Source organism: Serinus canaria, chromosome 7 (genome assembly GCF_022539315.1).
Source record: "Serinus canaria isolate serCan28SL12 chromosome 7, serCan2020, whole genome shotgun sequence".
Lineage (NCBI taxonomy): Eukaryota > Metazoa > Chordata > Aves > Passeriformes > Fringillidae > Serinus > Serinus canaria.
In genome coordinates, this window is record NC_066321.1 from 12,103,171 (window position 1) to 12,127,421 (window position 24,251).

Genomic DNA, 24,251 nt, shown 5'->3' on the forward strand with positions numbered 1-24,251 from the left:
AAACAGGTCAGCTGGAATCTCATGAAATTCAGTGAAGGAAAATGCAAAAACTTGCAGCTGAGGAGGAATAACCCCATGCACAGGCTGAGTGTCAACTGGCTGTAGAGCAGGTTTGCCCAGTACAGGTGAGAGAGCACATCTGGGATGCTTGATGGAGTTCCAGAGCTCCACAAGTCAAGCAAAGGACCACAGAGACAGCTAAGGGTATGCAGCATGTGATAGATGGGGAAAGGCTGAGAGAGCTGGGACTGTTCAGCCTCAGGAAGAGAAGGCTCAGAAGGATAAAATGCCAGAAAGGGAAAGTAAAAAATACAGCCAGATGCTTCTTAAGGGAGTCCAGAGACAGAACAAGAGGCAATCAGCACAAACAGAAATACAAGACATCTTAATCAGGGCAGGCAGCAAGGGCAGGGCAACACAACAACAGCCTCATCACCCACCAAGACAAAAGAAAGTTTTTACTTTGAAGATAGTTTAACACTGAACCAGGTTGCTCAGAGATGGTGCAGTTTTCCTCCTTGGAGACATTCAAAACCTGGCTGATTATGTTCCTGGGCAACATGCTACAGTGGACCCTGTTAGAACAGGGCATTGGACTCGACAGTGTCCAGAGCTGCCCTCCAACCTCTGCCATGCTCTGAATCCAGGAAATTTCTCTTTCCAAACCTGCTGCCAGCTAAATTTCTGGGGTTACACATTTCAAACTCCAACAAGCAGTAAGTTGGCTGTATTTGCCTCCATTCCTTTCAAATACCTCTATCATTCTATTTGTCCTTCTATAACTGCTACTAATAATTGATTTAAGGTTTTCAGAGAATGCTCCTACTCTTTTCTTTCTCTTTTTGGGCACTGAACTTGATCTACTATTTTATTGCCTATTCACCCCTCATTGTGAAACACCATCAAAACCTTTTACTGTTGGTTTCAGATTTTGCTACAAAACTCTGTATCATTTCAGTGGTAACTTCCCTCCATTGTGAAAAAGGAACCTACTTGTTTCCCATCTGGTTAAAAGAAATTCTAATACACAGTAAAACTCTTCATGTTTTTTCATGAGTATTTGGTGAGGAATACTATAAGAACCACTTTGAAAAATCCAATGACAGTGTACAGAAGTCACCTTTGCTCACTAACAGTCTTCTAGATCCCTCATGGAAGCTTTACTAAAAAAAAAATCCTAAATATTCTTTAACATTAAATGCATAGAAGTATTTTAGACCATTGGAAATAGGTTATGTAACAATTCAATAGTTCAACAATTTCATATCCTCAATTTCTTTCAGAAGTGGAGATAATTCTGTCTAGACCTGTCAGTTCTGTATTTTACGGACTCCTTTTCATCATACCGATGTTGGCTAGAAGTCTCTAGTCCAATCTCCTGCTAACACTCCGGTCACCTCCGGCCATGGCTTTTGAAAGCCTCCACTAACAGAGAACCCAGAGCCAGTCCAGATAACTTGCTCTGGCAACACACCTCTTAAAAAAAACCAAATACTTTGCCTCATGTCTACCCAGAATCTTCATAGTTACCAGCACCTTTGCCTGTTACCAGCACCTTTGGGTCTATCAGTACTGACATTACCCTTGAAGCAGCTTTAGGATTGCTGCTGAATTCCCCCTTAGCTTCCTCTCCACCAGATTAAATAAGCCTAGTGCCCTCAATCTCTCTTTGTGGGCCATGTTATTCTTCTTACACTGCCTCTCAAGAAGCTCTCAAACTACCTGCAGAAATTCCAGCCTTTTGGCTGTTCCAGGAACTTTAACGACCTTCGTTTTTATGCAATTTCCCTTCTCATCTTATGTTAAGTTCAATGTCATCATCAAAGAGCTATTCTGTAATAGTAACGACAATGATTCAGATTCAAAATCCTTACAGAAGTGAAAAGGCTCCCTGAAATTCTCTACAGCAACATTGAGTCAAGTCTCAAACACTGTTCAGGATCACAGAATGCTGTTTCTCAAATGGGTACTGTGAATGCTGGTCAAAAACAGATGCTATAAACAGTTAGCCACTGAATTACTTTCCTCTTTATACATTTATGCAATTCACAAGTGTGACAGAAATAGCCTGTTATTCTGTTTTCTAGCTTTTCATCATGTCCCTTTGTACGTCACAGACACTACTGCCATTCTAGATGGATGATTAGTAGCAGCTCTGTTATTCTCTGTTTCAGGCATGATTTAAACCATTGGCATTCTGCATTACTTGCAGAGACAGTTAATTCTGTCACTGAATAGAGATTTTTTTTTAAAATAAAAAGTATAAACCAGCAAAACCCAAAACCACCCACTCCAGCATTACAGGGATTATAGATATTCCACAGTCATCCTGTGCACCTCCAAGCTTTTCACCTATTACTTTAAGTTCATCCTTAAAGGTTATGGATTTAATTTCCTCCTCATTTTCTAAAGCTCTGGGTTTGATACAGTGCATGTATGTCCTTTGTTTTCACCTAATTCCTATTTGTATACATGTAGATAAGTAGGCTTTCCTTGTACAAAGTTCTTTTCAATGAATTGTATTTGGAATTTATTTAGGTCTGTTTTGTTGCTGTTGCTGCATGCAGTACCTGAGACTCAACAGTTTTCAAAAAGACCAGGTCAAAGACCTTAAAGTTTTGAGACAACATTTTTAAGATGAACATAACCCAGCAGGAGAACAGGCCAAGAAATGCAGCTTGGGAGACAATCTCAGAGCACTAGGGCAAGAATGACCACTAATAATGTAATAATTGTATTTTCAAGCTATCTTAAAAAAATGAGTGACATTTGAAACTTAAGCCAACAGGGAAGGGGAACTGTTGCAGGGTTCAAAACCTACTTGAATTACATTTTAATGTAGACTCTAGATAATTCCCCGTCTTTATTGATGAGCTCACTACTCATATTTTTCCCCATATATTTCAAATCAGCACTTACCAGTACCGGAACTTGGAACCCAAAGTGAAATAATGTGCAAAAAAGTTCTTCTGAGGCGGGAGTGGTCTGTCCAAACGGAAGAACGTGTGATGCTCAACACAAGCTTTCCACAAATTCTTACATGCTCGGTAATTCACCATATTGAATCCCAGTAATGTTTCTCTAGATTCATGCTAAAAAATGAGAAAAATGTATTTTAGATAAGAACTATTCAAAGTTCTTTTTGAAACTAAGAAATATTTTTGGCTTCGAGGAATTTTTTTTAAATAATGCTTTTTGAAGTGAGACTCTAATTTTCTATTAACTTTATGTACAACAAACCCTTTTGAAATACCTTCACTATTACTTTAAAAAATATTTTTGTTCCCAAGTTATTTTTGTTTTAAAACCAGCCTGCTCAAAGGTTATCATTCTGTTTAGTCATATAGTAACAAGTCTAAAAGGTATGACCCAAACTACATGAAGAGAATTCCATTATTTGGGAGCTCAAAGACAATGCCTCTCTGTTCAAAACTACAGTTAAGGTGAGTAATTGTCATGAACATGTGGCAGTTGGAGATTGGGAACAGGTATTGATCTCAAGAGCAACTGACAGTTCCTACTTCTAAATGATTCATTAGATTCCTGGGAAATGCAAGAAGCAAAATGGCAAAGCAAGCTAAGCTATTCTGCCTGTTGAGAGAGCTTGATAACAACCTCTGTAGGTCCAGAAATGTCAGCAGCATCCTTCTTTCTCTTCGCAGTACTAAATTCTCCCCAACATTTTGCACACTTTAACTGATTTAACTTAGTAGTAAAGTCCTTTTCCAAGTTAAGCTTTTGTTGGTCTGCTCATCTTCAGATCTGCTGAGAAACCAAGGCACAGAGACCTGCAATTCTTCCCCCAGTGTTGTATTCAGGAACAAGATGGACACTGTTTTCAGCCAGAGGACAAATTTAGGGCAAAATAAAATGGATTTAAAACAAACAGCAAATTCTAACTATTTATTGATCAAATTTAAGAAATTATATTAAAAAATCTAAATCCTGATATTTTAATTCAATTACAAAGATCTGTTTTTAATTTCCAAGTATTGCCAACTGTTCCTCGTATTTTTTAGACTTGTGAACAGAATGATTTAAAAATTAGAATTCAGAAACAAGATAACAGAAATTAAGCACATTACCTATGTAGTTATAAAAGGCTTTATCAACAATATAAAAATCAAACAATATAAACAAGGTAGATTACTATTCTGCGAGAGCAACTATGTATAATTATGGACTGCCTTCATCTGCATCCAGTAAAGGATGAAACAGCTAAAATTTTAGATTCTAGCAACAAGTAATCATGATATAGCAAGTTTTCATGTTCTGTCAGCCTTTTAAACAGTTGGAAAAGAAAATGTGACAAGTTACATGAGCTGGTGATCATGCATTTTAATGTCATTCAAAGTATTATAATTATGGGTTGGGGAAAAAAATATAACCTGCTGTTTCCCCTAGTTTGTATTCCAGAAAACGAGCTGATCTGAATCTCATTCCACCATCTGATCAGTAGATCAGACATGAAGCATGAAGGAGGAGCTAGTATGGCAGGATGAGAAGGAGCTGCAGCAAGATCAACTTAATTGTAATGCAAGACAGCACTTTCACAGGAACTTGGTGTGCTAGAGCTTTCAAGGTACCTTAACAATACTTCTATTCAAAGCTTTCATTGCAGTGCAGGGAGAACTGATCCTCAAACCCTACCCTTCATCTCAATTATAGCTAGGAAACATTGTTTAAGATAAAGAATAATATATGATATTAGCTCCTAAGCGCACTCATCCCTCCCCTATTCACCCTTGAAGGTTCTGTAATATTCCAATGTAACTTGGGCACTTGAACTTCATCTTAGCTGATAATTCTGGGGTGCAAGATCTGCTTCTACTGCCTGATTTAGAGAAAGGCTGCCCCTGTATTCCTTGGAAACATCAGGCTTGAATCAATGTGGGCTCAGCACAGGACCCCAAGTTGACATTTGTAATATCCATCGTAGTTCAGCTGAAAGCACATAAAGTAACAGGACAGTTATACTGCAGCCCAGCAGCCCAAGGAATGCTTTTACAGCACAAGGCTCCAGCAAGATACAGCATGCTCTATGGTCTGATAATGACATGCAGGCATTGTAGGGGGCTATGTCTACTGAGATCAGTGTTAGACAGTGTCAGAGAGTCACAGCAGGATTCTTCTCCAAAATTATTATCTTAGTAATTGTGTCTGTGGTTTTTATTAAAGAGAGGAAAACAGTCTTGCCATGAGAGGAAGAGTGAAGCAGCTGGGATGCAATACTGATAATGAAGATCTGGGCCCCAGCACAAAACTACACTAAGACAAATAGAGGTAGGATATAGTGAAATCCAAATAATTTTTGTGATTCCTATTATTAAAAATGTAAACCCAACAAAAAAGCAGACTGCATATTGGTGCTCCTCTCACAAAGAACAGCTCAGTACTTGAATAAGCAGCTTGAGTGGGGCCATTCATTCAAACCCATGTTTGCCTGCCTTGAAACAGTGACTCCAGAACACTGCTCCAATCTCTTGCTGCTCAGGAAAGAAACTGAGTTGAAAAACTTACTCTGTAATGAGACCCTTTTACTTTGGCTAAACAAGGAAGAATTCCAGAAAAAAAAAAAGCAGAAATTCCCTACCCGATCTCAGAGGGAAAAAAAAGACTTGTGCTTTATAATGGCAGATGCTCCCTACACTCAACATCTTCCAGAAATAGGGGGCAAAAGTCCTGTGAAAGTTTAAATGCAGCAAATATACTTTTGCCAGCAGTATTTGCTCTTCATAAAAAAAGGCAATATACAAACTTTGACAGGATTAGGCATCAATCAAGTAGGCATCTAATGAATGCCAGTGCTACTTAAGATCAAGTATGTACTTGGGCCGATAAGCCCATGCACCACCTTCTGATTTTTGACCAAGTTCTTTCTAAAAGTCAGTCAAAAAAAGTCAGACAGAATTCAAAGCACAAACTTCAGATACATAACATATAATTAAAAAAAAATAAAATCAATTATCCTGGCCACTCACTGGAACCAGGTTTCAGTTATGGCCAGAAACCTATCATATTGTTTAGTTCCAGACTCACTTTTCAATGCATATCTGTCTTCTAGATGAGCAAAAGAAAATATTGAACAGCTTCTTTGGCTGTCAAAGAATCAAGATCACAAAAACATGCTGGATGGCATTAAGAGCTTGATGCTGGCTATTGATATTACTACAGCCAAGGGTGCAACTAAATAGAACCAGAGAAGTATAGGGAAACATCTAGAAAAACAAAACTACTGAATTATTCTTAAGCAGCTTCAAAGCATGTAAGGAAAGCAGCATACAGAGCAGGCAGAACAAAGTAAGATACGATGGAAAAAAATGCTATTGAAGTAATGGCTCAGGGGGCTTCTAATGTTGGATGAAGAAGTCCTACATATAACATACTTTTCCCCCACAAAATCATAAAATAACAATGGGGGAAAAAACTTACTCCAGTGGATATATGCTCCAGCCATATGATTGTCAGAGTACTGCACCAGCTTCCACTCAAGATTGTATTACACTACCAGTGGAAAATGACTGTGACAATCAACTGCTTCATCTCCTTTCATTTAAGTGATTTATTTAAACACAGATATAATCTAATAAAAGTAGGCAAATAATTCTTTATTTATGTTGATGCCTTTAAGCTATGCCAAGTCAGCAAATTAATTTAATAGGCGATTATAAGATAAGGCACTTGCACTTTTGAGGACAATTGTAATTAAAAGCTCTCAACACTTATGAGCAGTATTTGAAAAATATCTTTTTAGAATTATATAAAAGTGTATGTAGCCCAGTCAGGAAAAAAAAAAAAAAAACAGTGGAAAATTCCTTTCCCAAGTCCACTAAGTTAATATTCTACAGCATCTCAGCTTTGCATTCAAAAAAATGCAGTTTCTCCAATGTACAATTTGTTATATATTTACACACCACTTTGAAACACATCATCAGCATACCATGAATGTATTTCCCCTGCCATATCATAAACAGGTGATTTAAAATATGCACTCAAAGCACTAGACCAGAGATATTTTACATACCAAATGTGCAATCACTGAGTCATTTCACCTAGTTTCTGCTGCCTAAAGAGAGTCATTTAGGCTCCCTTTATTGTTAATGCAAGAGAAAACAAAAGCAAAAGGAAGAATATACCACCAGAGAACAACTTAATCCACCCTAAAACATACTTCCTGTTCAGGCAAGATGTTTCAGCCTTTGCATGTGATTATTACAGAAGAAATGTAATGATGAGCTTCAGTGAGCCAAGTATCATGAATCAGAAAATATGTTCTTTTAACCTAACTGAAACTGAACATAGGTGAGATGAATCTTATCCTATGAATCTAGTCAGGGAAAGTAACTCTGGAAACAGTAATTTTAATATTAGCTGTAATTAAAAAATTAGTTTAAGTATGACTTCTTTGGAAGTCAAATTTCAGCTTTGATCTTAAGATATTAATGACTTGGAATAAATGAAAATTAAGTTCTTGCCACCAGTTTTCATCTGATACACAGAGTTTAAAGAAAAACACTACAAGGCTTTTTAATTTGTCAGTTTGGATGTCTTGGAAGAGAAATTACATTAATTATATAAACTAGATTCTCATGCAAGTAACAATATGTAGAGTATTAAAAAGCAACAGAAATAAGAGGAGAAAGCTATCTTAGTATTACCTTCTATTATAAACAGATTTATTTTCTGCAGAAAATAGATGAAATACTCAAGTACACAGCACCCAACCCTATTTTATAGCGAGGTATCTTAATCTTCAAGGTCCTGAACTCTGCTACCACAGCATTTTCATCAAGTTTTTTAGGAAACAACAGCAGTCCATAATTTCTGAATTCCAAAAAACACCCCAAATTCTCATCTCACATGCAAATACAACTTTCCTGCAACTGTAATGAAAGTTACACACACTGGTATCATGACAGAATTTGACCTCAGCCTGCCCTTGAGAAGAAGCCTGTAGCTCCAGCGGGGTTTTACAAAAATGCAGTGTCACCCCAATAAAACATTCCCTCTCCACCTTTTCTGCTCATGTTGCATGATGTCAGCTCACAGTGACAGACCTGCTCACTTCATGATTTTGAAGGATCTGCTTTTAAGATACACCTGTTGATACTCCTTTTAATATACTCCTGTTTTCAGCACTAGTAGCAGTCACCAGATATTGACCAGACCTGACAGAACAGGTGTTTCTCTTCTTTAACCACAATGTCTTGAAACCTGGAACAGCCTTACAGTACTCAAGATGCATTTCTCCCTAGAGCCATCTTTTATATTTAGTTTGTAACCTTGCATTTCAGGTCTTCAAATCACAGAATCATAGAACATTAAGGGCTGGAAGAGATCTTAAAGATCATCTAATCCCAACCCACTGGCCATGGGGGCAGGGACACCTTCCACCAGACCAGGCTGTTCAACCTTGAACACTGCCAGGACTGGGGCATCCACAACCTATTCTAGTCTCTCACCATCCCCACAGTAAATTCTTTCAGATGTAAGAATTGCAAAAAACCTCTTAACTAATCTGACAAATTAATCACATACTCATATTCTTATTAAATTCCTCCATCTTTCCCCAGTGCTATGTGTGTGATGGAAGCTCATCTCTCAGGGGCACAGAACAATCAATTTCGTGCTGAATTAAGTGCTCGGTGGTCCTGCAGTGCTTCATGGGGTAGCAAACACACACCTCAAGCAGTGAAACATTCAGTTCCAACCTTTTTCACAAGAAATTCAGAAGTAGGCATAAAAATATACCATGTGTAATTTAAAACTACAAAGGAATTCTTATCTCCTCTGTTTAAATATAAGTAATAAAGTCATCATGTATTAGCAAATCTGAATAATACAAATCAACATGTTTATCAAACATTAATTTACAAGCATATATACAACTGAAGCAGCACTAAGCACTACCTTAAGTCTGGTTTTTCATGAAATTTAAATATAATATTGATTTACTTTCCACCTTTTCCATATTTATCTTATAAACAAGTTACATTTCCTGCATAGAAATGTAAAACTAAAAGTATCTAAAATATAAGGCAAACCAGGTGAAAAAGAAAACTTATAAAGCATTGTAATGGTCTATTTGAAACACAAAAGAGCCAGAATGTTGGTGAAACTGGACTTTTAATTGCATAAAAAACAAATAATCATCATAGTATCAGTCAGTACAATGCAGACATGCAGTAGAAGAAATGTCATTGCTTTCAGATCAAATGTAAGACAGCACTCACCAGTTCTTTCCTAAGTTGAATAAAAAACTGCTTGCACTTAAAAGAAATTTTTACAATCTTCAACCTAAATGAAAAACAAAACCACAATATTAAACATTTCAAATACTGAATCATGGTCGAAGGCTTAAATACACCGACTGAAAATATACTTTCTAGAGAGAACAGATTTCCTTTCCACGGACAAAAAATAAAATATCAAAGATTATATAAAATAGTTTGCATAATTCGAAATTTATGAGCTGTATATTTACGTTATCCACCAAATTCACTTGTTTACATCCCAAACCCAAGGCAGTTGCTAATTTTGGTATCTTTTCCCCATTCCAAAGCCCAAAGAGCTTTTCTATCCTCAGGTCATTCCAGGCAGATGTTCTCTTTTCTCAGGCTGCTTTCATTATCCCTTAGAATATGAAAAAATCCTTTGAACTTCACCTGATCCCTGAAAAACTTTCTTTGTCTATGTTGTTACATGTCTTTAAATATAACCAGAACTTGTTTAAGTACAATAGTTAAGATAAGATGTAAGCATAGAGATAGGACTCACAACCTTACAAAAATGATCACACTATTAGGAGGAAAAAAACATTTACAATAACACATGAAAGGGAAAAATCTGCCTACAGACATGTTCACCTTTCAGGTTATCTATAAACATATGAAATACTGACACTAATTTCAGACTCTTTTGAATGGTCACTCTAATAGTAGTTACACAAAAGGGGAAAAGACAGGCTGTGTTCTAATGATACATTTCTTCAAAGAAATGTAATATGAGGATAGTCATATATTTTATTAAATATAAAGGAGTATCACCTTGGTCAAGTAAAAAAGTGAGGTTCAAACTGTAAAAAGAAAAACAGAGTAACTTTTGTTACTTGAAAAATGAACAACTGATAAAATACTGCAAACTGACTGGAATTTCTACTTGCATATTTATCATTTGCTCAATAAGAAACCCTTTAGACTCGGAAGGATGAGAAGCAAAACATTAATGGACACCTAAGTTGGATATCTATATATAGAAATTATCTTCTTAACTAAATCAAATAAAGACATTTTTCTCCAGGCGATTATTCAGAGCAGGAACCTAAGTGGGATGTCCTAATTTGTTGGGAGAGTCTTTATTTGCAGTAACATAAAGACACTCCATGAATATTAGTGTTTAAATTATGGTTATTTACATATTTTCCCATTTCTTTTTTCTTTCCCAGCCTTGCTATTAGTTTAACAGTTAACAATAAAAACATTAAAAAAAAGCAGCAGCAATAACTCTCCTATTTATTAGTTGGGGTTTCTTTGAAATTCTTAACAAATTCTTGCTATCAGAGTTAGTTTCTCAAGGATTTGAGACTTAAAGGTGAGTTACATCTTATCTACTGAAATCAAATTATTCCCCTGGCAATGCACCAATCTTCTTAGAACCTCCTGTGACAAAAACCTGATTAAGGATAATGTAGGATGGGTCATATGTTTGCTAGATAGGATGTACACTAGTGATTATTAACTATCTGACTGTGGGGAAAACAGAAAAAAAAATTAGACTATTTAGGCTGCAGCTAATCAACAAGTATGTTATTACTAATTTTTCTAACACTCTGGTCTACAGTGCAATTAAAAGAACATTTTAATATATACCTTTTCTAAAAATGGAGCTCCATATACTTTGCAATATATCAGATTTACTTAGCAATTATTCCATTTATAAAAACATTTACTATCTCTCACTCTCTGGGGTTTCCTCTTCTGCTTTGGTGATTTACAAACTCAAAGAGAATAATACATACAGGGTTTTAACGTCATCCCATAATTTAGGCTTACAGAGGGAGGTCAGCTGACTTTTAAGCCTGAAACCATTTGGAAAAGATTCAAAGCTGTAACATTAGCCAAGAAGGTCTAATTCAACTCAAAAGAGCCACCATTCAAGTACAAAGAAATTACTCAGCAAAGCAGATTCCCAGCTATTACAAAAAAATACAGCAGATGAGAGAATTCCTATGCAAAGCTAATACCCTGCTAGGCACTGAATGAGCACATCCATACTCAGCCTAAGGAAAAGGCATCCTGTCTATGCTTCCTTTCTCTGACTGTTGGCAATGCTGTATATACAAGGAAAAGCATAAGAACAGGCAGGCATCAATATTACTTTCCTGGTATGATTTTTCCATCTACAGTCACCTCAGACATCTTAAATAACAAAATATATCTTTTTGAATGAAGAGAAATTTGAAATCCAAGTCTAAAAATGCAGATTGTACTCAAACACATGGAAGGAATCTCTTGATACCAAGCCCTGGCTCTCACAAGGGCTTTGCCACCCTAACCCTTGGGAGGGTGTAAAGGCAGGACATGAGCAATCTAGCAAATTTCTTGAGCAAGACCTCTTTGACACAGACTCTGGACCAGTCACCCAGGGAAGATGCTTAAAGTAGCTCAACTCACAAACAAGAAAGGATTGCCCAGATTTAGTAGCCAAAGACAAACAGGGCTCTAGCAGCTGGGAGATGGCCAAGCTAAAGATCTGAAAGGAAGTAGAGGGGTGCAGCAAACTAAACCATGGGTTCAGGAGAGGGAACTCCAGTTTGTTCAGAGCTCTGGTGGGCAAAATCCCACAGAAGCTGCCTTTGGGTCACAGGAACAGAGGACAGGTAGTCAGTCTAAAAGGACAATCTTCTCAATCCAGAACAACCCTGATATTCTAGAAAACATGCAAGCATGAGAAGAGGCCAGCCAAGATGCACTCAGAACTGCTGACTGGGCTCAAACACAAAAAGAAGTGCACAAGATGTGTAAGCAGGATCAGATGACCAAGGAAGAACACAGTACCACCTAATCACTGAAGGATAAAACCAGGAGATCCACAGCACTACTGCAACTGGCACTGGATGCAAAAGGCAAGAAATCTTTCCAGAGATACATCAACCACAAACAACAGGCTAAGAAAAGCATGTTTCCAACTGCCAAACAGGTGATCTAGTAACAAAGGAAAGGCTGACCTACTCCATGATCTTCTCCTTTGCTCTTCAATCTCCTTGGATTCCCAGGTCTCTGTGCCTGGTAGCAAAGTGTGGGGAAAGGAAGAATTATATACAATACAGGAAGATCAAGTTAGGACACAGGGATAAAAGGCAGTGTCCTTTGTTTTCGTCTGTTCCTCACTTGTCTTCCTCCTGTTTAATTTCTCCCCATGATCAAAAGGTTCATAAAAAGCAATTTAGATATAATATCAAATTAAGTGTGAGAGGGCAAAGACATTTTACTTGAGTCTTCTCTAAGCAATACAGTTAAATCTTTATTTCCTCCCACATACATGCATTTCTATCCTCTCACTTGTCTCAAAACTCTGGAGTACTGAAAAACAGATATCCAAATATCTACTACACCTATAAAGCACTAGGAATACACTACACAGCTCCGGCTGCATAGAAACAAGAAAAAGTGGGAGCAAAAAGAAGTAGTATCAGTAGTAGTGGCACAAGAGCAGCAGTATGATTAAGGATAGAAAGAAAGGGTAGCATGTTTATTATTGACCTATATTGTGGAAATTGGTATTTCAGATTATTACTCAGAGGAAAAGAAAGACTCTAACAGTCTAACAGGGTGAAATGGTGAAGGGTGGTTCTTTTTTTTTTTTTTTTTTTGTAAAGACCAATTATGTTGGAAGTATAGTTCTCACAGCAAGAAATTAATATCCCTGGTGTCAGCTGATATGGTTGAATACAAAGAAGAACTGTTTAGGTAATTACACACACAAAAAAAAGCACATTAAGAATTTAGATCAGCATCCCTGGTATGCAAACAATATGAAGCAGAACTCAGAGAAACCTCCAACTTCCATTAGTGACGTGTAGCTTAATTATGACTTAGATTGTAAGTACTCAGTAATTTACCAGTGTGATTTACGGAACCTATTTCTACTATTGCTGTTTTCCCAAAAATAACAGAAGTAAAATCAGACTGAAATAAAACCTTCCTGATTATTACACCATTCCATTTATAAAGCAGCCTTAGCCCAGAAATGGCTCCAACATCTCAAAACTCTCACCGCATGAAGGATATCTTTCCTGGAATGTGTCACTATTATAAGGGCAGGTCTGACTGACTGGTACAGTAATTTCAGATTTATCATTGCAAGCTCCACTTTTAACTTACCCATTAACCATGAAGACTAGAAATTGAAATGCTTTGTAATAGTCTCAGTTTTACTTTTCTTCAAAGGCATACAGGTAAAACATTCACCACGTTCAGTTGTACTGGCTGCAGATAACTCTGATATAGCTTCATTTTTTCATTCTCTACATAAATCAACTAAAATTCGACCAATGACACTGTTTCTCAGCTTGGTAAACCACAAAATATGTAACTTCCTACAATGAACCTTGAGACTAAGCTTAGCACAGAAAACCAGAATATCTCAGAAATTCACTGGGTTGCAGAAAAGATCAAGCACACATCGGCAGCAAACAAAAATGCAAAATCAGCAACAAATTAACAGTTCTGATAATTTCTCCTGAACGAACAACTTTTGTGCCTCGTGAACTGATGTCTGCTATGATAAACTTATATGACTGACTTCACCAACTCAGAATGCAGCTATAGCAACTCAGCAACACAAGTAATAAGGCAGTCAAAATGAACTCCCAACCAGCAAGGGAAACCAAGGGAAGGTTACTTCTGCAGGAACTATGAAAGGCATTTCCAGAAAGGTGACATAATTTCTGCAGAGCACCACAGAGGTTACAGAGTACTTCTAAAGAATTTAGAGATTAAAAGATTTTCTGCAGTAAATGCACTTTTTTGATCATACAATGAAAATGGTTATTTACTGATGAAGAGATGACAATATCCTAAATGCTCCACCTCAGTGATTCACAAGTACCATAACTACATTAAATTTCAAGCATACAGTACAATTAATTTATAGGTCACAAAACAGGTAAGAGCAGTCAATCTCTAGTTAATATTTTTCAATTCAGCTCTTTAAAGACTTTAAATACAGTCTCTTTAAAGACTGCAAGCTAGACCATCACACTGGCCCTGGCTATATAGTTAATTAAAGCATGCTTGCAAACTCCTGAAGAAAAAAATATTAAAATTCATTACAGTTTCATTAGAGTTTCAAGCACAGCATGCAGACCAGGACAAAACCCCCCACAAAATTCCCTATGGCACATGAGATAAATAATTTCAATGTGATACAAAATAACATAAGTTTCAGTTTTTTAAGAGTGGTAAAAATATTTTGAAATAGCAAAGAAAAACATTAAACAGCTGTCCTTACCACTGAAAGGTGTTAATTCGTACTCGGTTCTTAAAAATTAGTATTCCACCTGACATCACTCCAATCATTATTTCATTGTTACTTTGATCCTTAAAATGAAAAGAGAAAATTACTTGAAAAACAGTATAAATCTTTTGAAACCTCATTTATATTCATTCTCATCTCTCTCTAAATACACAAAATAATGCGGAAGGAAATGTGTTTTAATAAGACAAATAAGAAATTAAATTATTCCCTCCTATTTAGGACAAACCTGAATGTTTGCTCTGAGTTCCTTAGAAGCTACCACAAAATTTTAATTTCTCAAGTTCGATTTTCTGTCTTTCACAAACTTTGATGAACTAAATACGAGAGTATTCTGGTTTATTAAAAATAGCAGCACTAATAGACTGGCTTGGCATTTGCTACACTAAAAGCAACCAGCAACTTTAATTCCTAACTGAAAGGAAACTGCAATCTCAGAACACAGAGAGGAGAGATTCTAAAACAAACAATATTGTAAGCATATATAAGTAGGACTTTTTTCTTGAAATATCTTTGTACTCTAATCAAGCACCTGCTATAGAACTCTCAATATGGCACTCAAGGCAACAAAGCTCAACCTGATTAACACAGATAACTAAGCACAAATATGAGCAAAGAAATACCCTCTCTATAGTGAAACAGTGGATATTCAATCAATAAATCCCAGTTAGGCACCTAACAGGATAATATATTTTTCTTTTATTTTCTCTTGTAAGCAAAAGCCAGGATGGTTCACACAAAGAAAAGTGTATTTTTCCATAGATCTCAGAGGAATACATTTTTACACTGCAACACTAGCTCATCCAAACTTACCCTTGCATAGTGCAATTCAACTCCATAAAGTTCTAAGGTACGTGCTGTATTGAGATAATTGAACTCTGCTTCTGCAGGAGACAACCCTCTGAAAGAAAGCAGCTAAATCAGAAATGATCTAACACGACCTCCCACATCAGGCTCCCCAGGTGAGTGCAGACAGAAAATCTGCATTCATTTTACTACTTCTATCCCCACTCTGAAATCTGAATTTCTTTTCTTATGATAAACAGACTGTAACCCAAAAATTTTAACAGAAAAATAATTATGCTTCTAAAACAACAGAAGTCTTGACAAGAGCCCACAACCCATTTTATTTTAATGCACTTAATCATTTAAATGTTTGTGGAGCCATAGAATCTGGAAATTAGTTTTACAATCCTGTGTTTGGCATTGGTAATTTAAATTACCAGCACCTCACTCAAATGTCTTTAATGCAGTTAGGAGAATTTTCTAAGCCTCTATCTGAAATTTAAGGTAACATTCTGTAGTTTTGAAAGCAAACATGACCTGACCAAGCAAATGTTTTATAAATATTGCTTACATTTTGTTAAATTTAACTAACAAAAGGCACTTAAGTTCTAAAATAGGAAGGAACCATCACTGGAAAGTACCACACCATTACATACTGAAAAAAAAATATTTTCCATTGCTTCATTGCCTTTTCCTCTTTCTGAAAGGTCAGAGACTCGCACACAGGAAAGAACAGATATTGAAGAAAAGGACTTTGTTACTTCTAAAGTAACTCTTTTACTGGAGAGAGCATCATGAAAACAAAGCCTTTATACTCAGAACATTCTCAAAGACTGGAAAAAAATCTTAAAGAAAATATATCTGGCTAAGTTAATATCCAACATAATATACACAAATACTGTTTTCAGAGAACCTTTAACTTAACATGTTCATTATTTCACTAATTTAGATACTTATATTTTGCATAGACCATCAGTGGTATTTATTATACAGGCATTTAATCTAGAAAAAGAAAAATCACATTATCTTAAAAGAAAGAACCAAAACCAATGAACCAACCAAAAAACCCAACAACCCACCCATCCCAAAACCTTTAAGAAAAAATACTATTTTGTTTTATATAATAGCACAGCATCAGCAGTGAGGATTTGACAAAGTCAGTATCTTCTGATGTAAATCCTTACATGTGCTGCTGATGTAATTTTGCTATTTCTTTTTCAAAGTCTTGAGGCTGGCTAGGGATGAAAGAATATTCTGAGAGGTAGCCTGGCAAGTTTTCTGAATGGTTGTAGTCTCCCAGCTCGGCTAAAATATTAAAAAGAGAGGTTATTGTTTATCGCTGATGTACTTGGCATTGTGCAATGCCCCCAAATTCACATGAGTTTGCTCCCACATAATTTATGATCCACAGCAAAGAAAAATGCAGAAGACATATGGACTCCCATTTTCCCTTTTGAATAAACAGTCACATTCTCAGTGAAAATCATTGACATTATTTAAAGAGGGTTTTGATTATGCATTTATGAAGGGAGTTCATAAAGTGTTTAATTTTTAACAGACAAATTAATCCATAAATGCTGTCATTACAGCTAGCACTAACGGGACATATATATAGGATAGTATTCAATATTCTCTTATTATTTTAATTTCGCTTGTTTTCATGTGATTACACAATTTTATTCTTTTTACACTTCAACTGCTATTTTGTCATGAAGATCTGCAAAATCCAGCTACTCATTCTGCACCAAAATACATTCAGAAGCATTAGAAAAATATTTTTTGCACATTCAATTGTATGTATGAAACAAAGTAGACATACATATACCTACATTGAAACTATTCTACTTGAAACTACTAAAAAGTGTGTTTACATAACTTGTAACACTTTCCTAAATTATAAGAAATAGATTACAATCACATTTGTCAGAAAACAACATATAAACAACATTTGCTTAATGTTTGAGGTTTTCTAGCCACAGTAGAAAAAAATTCAGCTTTAAATATCTGCAATCCATGTAGCAGATCGACAGTGATAGATAAGAAACATAAAATGAAAAGAGGAGAGATAACAGTAATATATCATTATCTGGGGTCCTGGGCAGGCCTAGCAGCACTGACAAGGCAGATGAAGGCACTTATTGAGCAGGAGAATGAGGAAAGGAAGGGAAGGTCACTCGCACCACCACCAACAGATCCTCCTTTAAATAATTTAAAAACTAGAAAATTGGACCAAGTTTTAAAACAGAATGCACTCCTTGCTGAAATCCAAGAGTACAGGACTGAGATCTACTATTTACATGTATTTATAAAGAATCCAGGAAGTTTATTACTAGGCAGATAGAGCAATCACTAGACAGAGCTCTGCACACTGACAAACTTAGTAGCAGCAGGATGTCATGGATTAATGTAAATACAGTGCACTGTGTATAGTCACCACTTCTATAATATTTAAAAAAAAACCCATATTGTGTTCTTAAAACCCCAGAATACTACCAAGCTTTCATAATTCCTGCTATCAAATACTTCATCTCTTCTAAGACAAATCCCTATGGCATGACAGCACTTGCAGTACATTTTTCAAGCAGCTGAAGTGTGGGAGTTTAAGAGAAACTGTTCTATTGACTGACCTACAAAAAGGTGACCACTGAGCAAAACCATATATAAAACATGACATTAACTTTACTATATATTTTTAATGCAAGTATTAACATGGACACTGTTTCTCTGATATGTACAAAGTACTAAAGTGGATGTAAGTACATTCAACAGTAGAAAAACACATGAATGTGAATGGATATATTGGGATTGCTTCATTTCAGCTTATAAAGAAAAACTGAGTGAGGAAGAAAACTAAATCTTAGTTTTCAAGACTCATCTACTCACTGGGTGGCTTAAAATTGCCAAGACAGGTATTGAACTTTTTGTCCAGATAAGACCAGAACTCCTTTTTCCACACCTATTTGGAGGTTTACTGTTAAAAATGTTGTAGTATGTTAAGAATGTTCTGGTCTTTTTAGTATCATTCTCAAGGCCATAATTCCATGCCTCAGAATTCACAGGAATAAAAGAGTATTGATTTGGGGTTTTCTGACAGTGTGGCTTTAAGTATTTTTTTCCATATCCAATTCAGCAAACATGCTGGGGGAGGACAACCAATCAATGTCCTGAATCATGAGAAAATTAGCACCATGCCCACAAACACCACAGTATAAAGCTATACAAAGTGCATTCTTTAGAAATTAATCAATAAGACTTTTAATATATTTCAGTACTAACAAGTACCAAACACTAATTATACTTACATTGAACAGCATAGGAAGCCAGAAGAGCAGCAGTATTATAAGGACAGGGCAATCTGTTTTGTTTTTAAAATGATAAATAAATAAAATTACATATTTCATATGACATTTGGCTGTTTTGAAAGTCCTAGTCTTTTATAGTCTATGGACAAATTTGACAGGTAATTATTACAAACATTTCCACTTGCACAGACAGTGATTTATTCTTAACGTTTTTATTTTTGCAGGCAAAATCTCCCATTATGAACTTTTTCTTGACCAGATTTAATGCTTAACACAAGAAAAATGTCTTACCTTCCAGTAAGAATGTCCTGCTTAATTTGCAAAAAGTACTGGTACCTTATTTAGAAAAGCAAACAAAAAACACTACAATTAAAATTAAAATTATTCCATCATTATTCATCAATTTAATGTAATTTGCTTTCAGTTACTGTTAAACTAACACCTGACATTTTGCATGTTATTTCCTTAACTCTAATAGGAAAGAAATAAAACTTTGCTTAATAAGCTAATAATACAACTTGGTAAATTAAATGACTTACAGGCTATGAAGTTATACTTTATATTTCACTAAAAGGCTACAAATCTCACAATTTTCCTGCTTTATACAGCAACCACAAGTTGCAGTTTGCATCTGTGTATGGAGGTACCCTCATAAGAATGATCTGTACTCCAGGTAGACAGAACTAATTTATTCTGAGTATTTGATACTACTGTGTTTTCATGTATATTAATTATTCTTAGTATTTTTGAGTTACATTGTTCTTACTAAAGTTGAGTACTCTGTTATGTCAAACACCTCTCAACTTCCCTTGAGCTTCTAAAGTTATGATGTGAAAAAAGCTTTTTTTAGAAATTAATCTAGTTTTTTCATGCCCACTCTTTCAAGTCAATAAGGAGACTGATATAACAAAAAGAACAGCCAAATATTTTAAAACACAAACTACTTCCCACCAAACAGGAGCACCAGAAACACCATGACTTAAAAACTCCAACAAGCCGGAAAGTACAAAGAAATTTCCCTCTCAATTACTTCCTTTGTTTCCCCAATAAACCCCAAATATTTTGTAAATGTCTCAGAATGAATCTTTTGTTCATTCAGCTTAGTTCCTTCATATTTCACTCAGAGGTTTTAGAAAATTGACAAAACATCAAGTGGCAAATCACACCTGCTACAAAGCTTCACTGAACTAGAGATTGCAGTGGGGTACCAAACAAGATTTCTCGAGGTGGCAGGATGCTAGCAAAAGCTTAAACTTTCAGAATAAAAATCCCTGTATCAGAACATAAAAGCTGCTGTAGAATTTGTCTCCACTGCCTTTTAAATTTTTTAATAAAAGTGTCACTGAGTGGCAAATTTAAACATCATTCCTGCTTTCTTATAAATTACACTACACTAAAAGACATTACAACATTATTACTATTATAATAATCACCTGGTTTCCTTTGTGTAGCTCTGACTCAAAAGCTGGGCTATACCCATTCATTACAAACACCAATATTACCTATGAAAAGCACTAAATATTAAATATTTATTTCCCAACAACAACTTCAACTAAGAAATTAAAGTCAAAATATATCACTTTATTACACATAACATGACTTCTCCTAACTGTGTAGTCTTCAGAAAGTGGATTATCTACCATTTAAAGTCTTACACAAATATTTACCAATATTCACAGAGAAATACAATTATTTACAAGCTATAGAACAGTAGAGAGGTAAAACACTCCATGTTTATAAGAATATGAGGGAAAACATTTGTAAACTGACAAGCAAAGATTAGTCCATGTGGTCAACCCCTACAAAAACATCTAGAGATGCTTTAAATGACCAAAAAGGCAAGACACTTAGTTTAAAAGGTATTACCCTCAAGAAGTTAAAATTTTATCATTCTCCAGGCTTTAGAGATCTCAAATACTTCAAATACTTAAAATGCATATTGAAACAAAAACAAATAGATAAAGCAAATTTCTTTACTGATTAATAAATGCAAAATTCTTAACTGATTAATAACTGCATTACAAGTTACATCTATATATTAAATGGATATGCTTCACATGCTTTTCTTGAGCATCTCTTCACAAATATACAGATGTACTTCCATTTATTTGGGTTTTTTTTGGTATAAAGCTTTATTAGAAATACTTCATGGTACTTAAAGGACATCTTGATTAAGGGACACCAAGGAGAGTTCATCTTCTGTCCACTGTTTTCAGTGAACAGTGAGGTTAATGGCTTGTTAGCCAACCACCAGTTTGAACACTGAAGCCTCACATATTATTGAGCAAAATGGGAAATCAATAGAAGGCTTTAGCAAAGCAGATCTGCAAAAGCCTTAACAACAGACTCCACTAAAACAAGAAAGGCAGCACTGCATGACTGTGTTTTCATCTTGCTTATATAGCTATAGCAAGAAAAGGGCAGGACAGAATTATTGCTAATGGAGTCAATGTTAATAAGCAATTCCTCCTGCCATGAGGAGCACTAATGAAGCTTCATTCCCTACCCAGCCAAGCTCCTGAAGCGCAGCTCTGCAGCGCACACTGAGCTCCCTGACCTCTCCTGACCTGGGGCATTCAAACCTGCCTTGCTCACGTGAATGCACAGAGGGCTAACAAGACACTTTCCCTGAGAGCTCTTCATAATGCTTCATGTGTTGAGCCATTCCTCTGTTCTCATGGAATTTTAAAAACTGAGCATTTTGGAACAGTCTCAGCTTCAGCCGTAATTGTCAGAAGTTTGCTCTTTCTTTTCTTTTCCTTTTTTGAGATGGGGATGCTGATTACGTGAAAGGACCCGTATTTGTGACATGTCATTCTAACTTCACTCCAAAAAAGCCCATGGATAATATCTCTCTCTTTATAATAATTCCAAATACAAATGAGTTTTCTCAGGGGCAATTAGGCCTATTAGCAAAAATGGCAGAACTGACCTACATACAGAAACCATACATTTAAATGAAAGCTGTGTTTATAGCTCTGTATTTAGAGAGTAGCACTTCTCCAGTTTTCTCCTTCTTTATGTTTTACTTCACACTGATGAACATTTATCTTTTTTTTTATCTCCTCAGGAATATTACATATTATCCTTTAATTGAAAAAACATGTTTTTCATTATTCATTATTTTGATAGAGTAAATTGCCAAATTTTCCTAAATATTTCAGTAAAACAAAGTCTCACGCAGAATCTCTGGGAGTCATTTTAGTGAATTCTGTCTGCATAGCTATGTTCAGATTTTTGTCCAAAATACAACAAATTAAAGGCAACGATAAACAAATGTGGACTCAAATTGTCACAGTTCTTGTACTCAGGTTTCAAAAGCTATCCTCAATAATTTTTCTGAATGGGGCTGACCTGTTTTCAGTGTGGCCGACATCCAAAAATTCCAATCTGTCAATTCATGCCATTTTTGTAGAGGGTCAGAAGTAATTAAAAATATAGAAAATTTGAGGCATTTCTTCAGGGACTAATTGAAACTCACAAGCTTCTGATTTTCATTCACATGAGCATTTTCTTCAACAGATTTCAACACTGCTATCAAAATAAACTTACGTGATTTAAACTACAACTACAACCACAGAGAGATTAATTTTATTAGTATTAAGTAGAAAATTGGGGAGGAAAACATGGAGAATGCTCAGCAATTTTTTAGTCACAAAGGGGAACCCTTGGAAGGATAGAATTAAATTTGTACTTTGTGGTAAATTCTGGGCTTAAGTTTTTCCTCTTATCTCCATTTTCCCTTTTCTGTTTCTACTTGGTAGCATTTGCTTCATGTAGTTACTTCACTTTGCATATAAATTTACAAGTTTTTTCACAGAGGCTTTTTGTTATATTGATTTGAAATGCATAGTTCATATCTGTAATTATTAGACAAAACTTAGAAGCTTGAACATACAACAAGAATGAGTTAGAAGAAAATTTCCATATTATAGCTCAAAGAAATTAATGACTGTTCTAGAGAAGTATTTTATTGACAAAGCAACCAAACCTACCTTGTATATTCCTCTTGGAGCTTGTTTGGGTCACCTACAAAAAACTTAACTCTGAAGTTCAGACTGTGAGGAGATCCTCCTATGGTCAAGAAAAGTTATTTCTAATTAATCAGGGCACGCTGGAAAAATAGCATAATAACAATAGATGAATTGACAAAATACATACATTACTCACTTTTTAATTGTTTCCTGATAGGTTTGTTTGGATCCAACCACCTCTGGAAAGAGACAAATTGTAACACAAACTTCAGAGAAATTAAGTACAAATCACAGCCTTATACATCAAGAAGCTGGTGCTTTTTTATTACTTTTTACTTGGTCTTTTACCAAAATGCCTCACTGGCATACACAGGCTTATTACTGATGCTGGAGACATCACCACTATCATCAACAACTGCTACTGCTCTTCTTTCCCCAAGATTAACCTATGTTGTCCAGATACCTGATTGACAGCAGTATTTCCCCTTTTAGTTGCCTCCATGATTGTCACAGGAGCCTGAGAGAGATCAGAACCCAACTATGCTGTGTTTAACAACTGTCAGCTACTCTTTAAGAAGAACTACCTAAGCTAGTGAAAAGCTGTAAGCAGGCTCATTTACCCAACTCAGAAATTAATTTATTTAACTACTTCCAGTACTTCTGACTCTGGATTTTGTGAGTCTGACACATCCAGGGAGTGATCCCACTGGCTCAAACTGTCAGCCTGTGTCAGCACTGCTACATCACTAACTGGATCTTGGAAGCCAGAGACTCAGCACTCAGCCTCCTGGATTAAGGACTACAGAATAATTTTACTGAAGAGTTCCAAATATTGATTGTTTCTGCAGGAGAACGCTGCTGTGTACAGGCAGAGCTTTATAAAAGTCAATGTGGCAAATTTCAGCTAAAAGTACAACTGTCTGGAAAGTTCTGCAAGTTGTTTAAACCACTGCCTATCAGCAACCCAGCAGTCTCTGTACACACCAACTCAGTCCAGTTAACTCCTAAGTCTATCTTTGGTATAAATACTGCTCAATTCCCTGAGCTGCCTTGCAAGGCAAGTCCACAAGCCTCAGGAAATTGTCATATGGGCACAGTTTCTAGGCAGTGACAGACACCTAACCCTTACAGCCTGCATCTCCCTCACACTTATCACAGGGCTTTTTATTTTTCTCAGGTGACGGAGGAGGAAGCAAACACACAGGTACCTGAGCTACCTAACACACACTATGGATCTGAAGTTAGTCCTGTGTCATTTTATTCATGAGGAATAAAAAATAATGATGACTAGATCCACATGCTGTATCCTTGTAGTAGTTAACTCAAGAGGAAGTAAAGAGACAGTATGATACAGTCTCAAAAGTGTGACTATCTGAAAAAAAAGGCCTCATACAGGATCAATTAACTTTTAAGTCTAAATGTAAAAGCTTTAAGAACACTCTAACCAGGGATATATATGTACTTCATATAAGAATCTTTCAAAACATGTTGACAGATACTTTCTTTCCTTTGATATTAATATTATAAAAAAACACAAGGGCTTTGCAATTCATAAGATCCGTGTGTAAACACAATGCTAGAGGTTTCACACTCAATTAGGAGAATCCCCTTTTCCTCACCATCTTTATCTGCTGCTGGAAATAACTATATCTTA

At 35.8% G+C, this 24,251-nt stretch overlaps 1 protein-coding gene across 4 annotated transcripts in view; it reads right to left on the minus strand.

Annotated features, from left to right (window-relative positions):
- Window positions 1–24,251, minus strand: part of PTPN4 (protein tyrosine phosphatase non-receptor type 4) — a 103,112-nt gene that overhangs the window by 32,178 nt on the left and 46,683 nt on the right. For all 4 annotated transcript variants that reach the window (XR_003946267.2, XM_018911382.3, XM_050977100.1 and 1 more), the window contains 9 exons: window positions 22,794–22,836; window positions 22,619–22,697; window positions 18,915–18,959; window positions 18,624–18,676; window positions 16,506–16,626; window positions 15,349–15,436; window positions 14,512–14,600; window positions 9,234–9,297; window positions 2,920–3,092 (listed from right to left, as the gene is read on the minus strand). Coding sequence is in view for 3 of the 4 variants with exons in the window: in XM_018911382.3 (XP_018766927.1) it covers window positions 2,920–3,092; window positions 9,234–9,297; window positions 14,512–14,600; window positions 15,349–15,436; window positions 16,506–16,626; window positions 18,624–18,676; window positions 18,915–18,959; window positions 22,619–22,697; window positions 22,794–22,836 (755 nt within the window). In the remaining variant the exon portion in view is untranslated. The remainder of the gene's footprint in view (window positions 1–2,919; window positions 3,093–9,233; window positions 9,298–14,511; window positions 14,601–15,348; window positions 15,437–16,505; window positions 16,627–18,623; window positions 18,677–18,914; window positions 18,960–22,618; window positions 22,698–22,793; window positions 22,837–24,251) is intronic.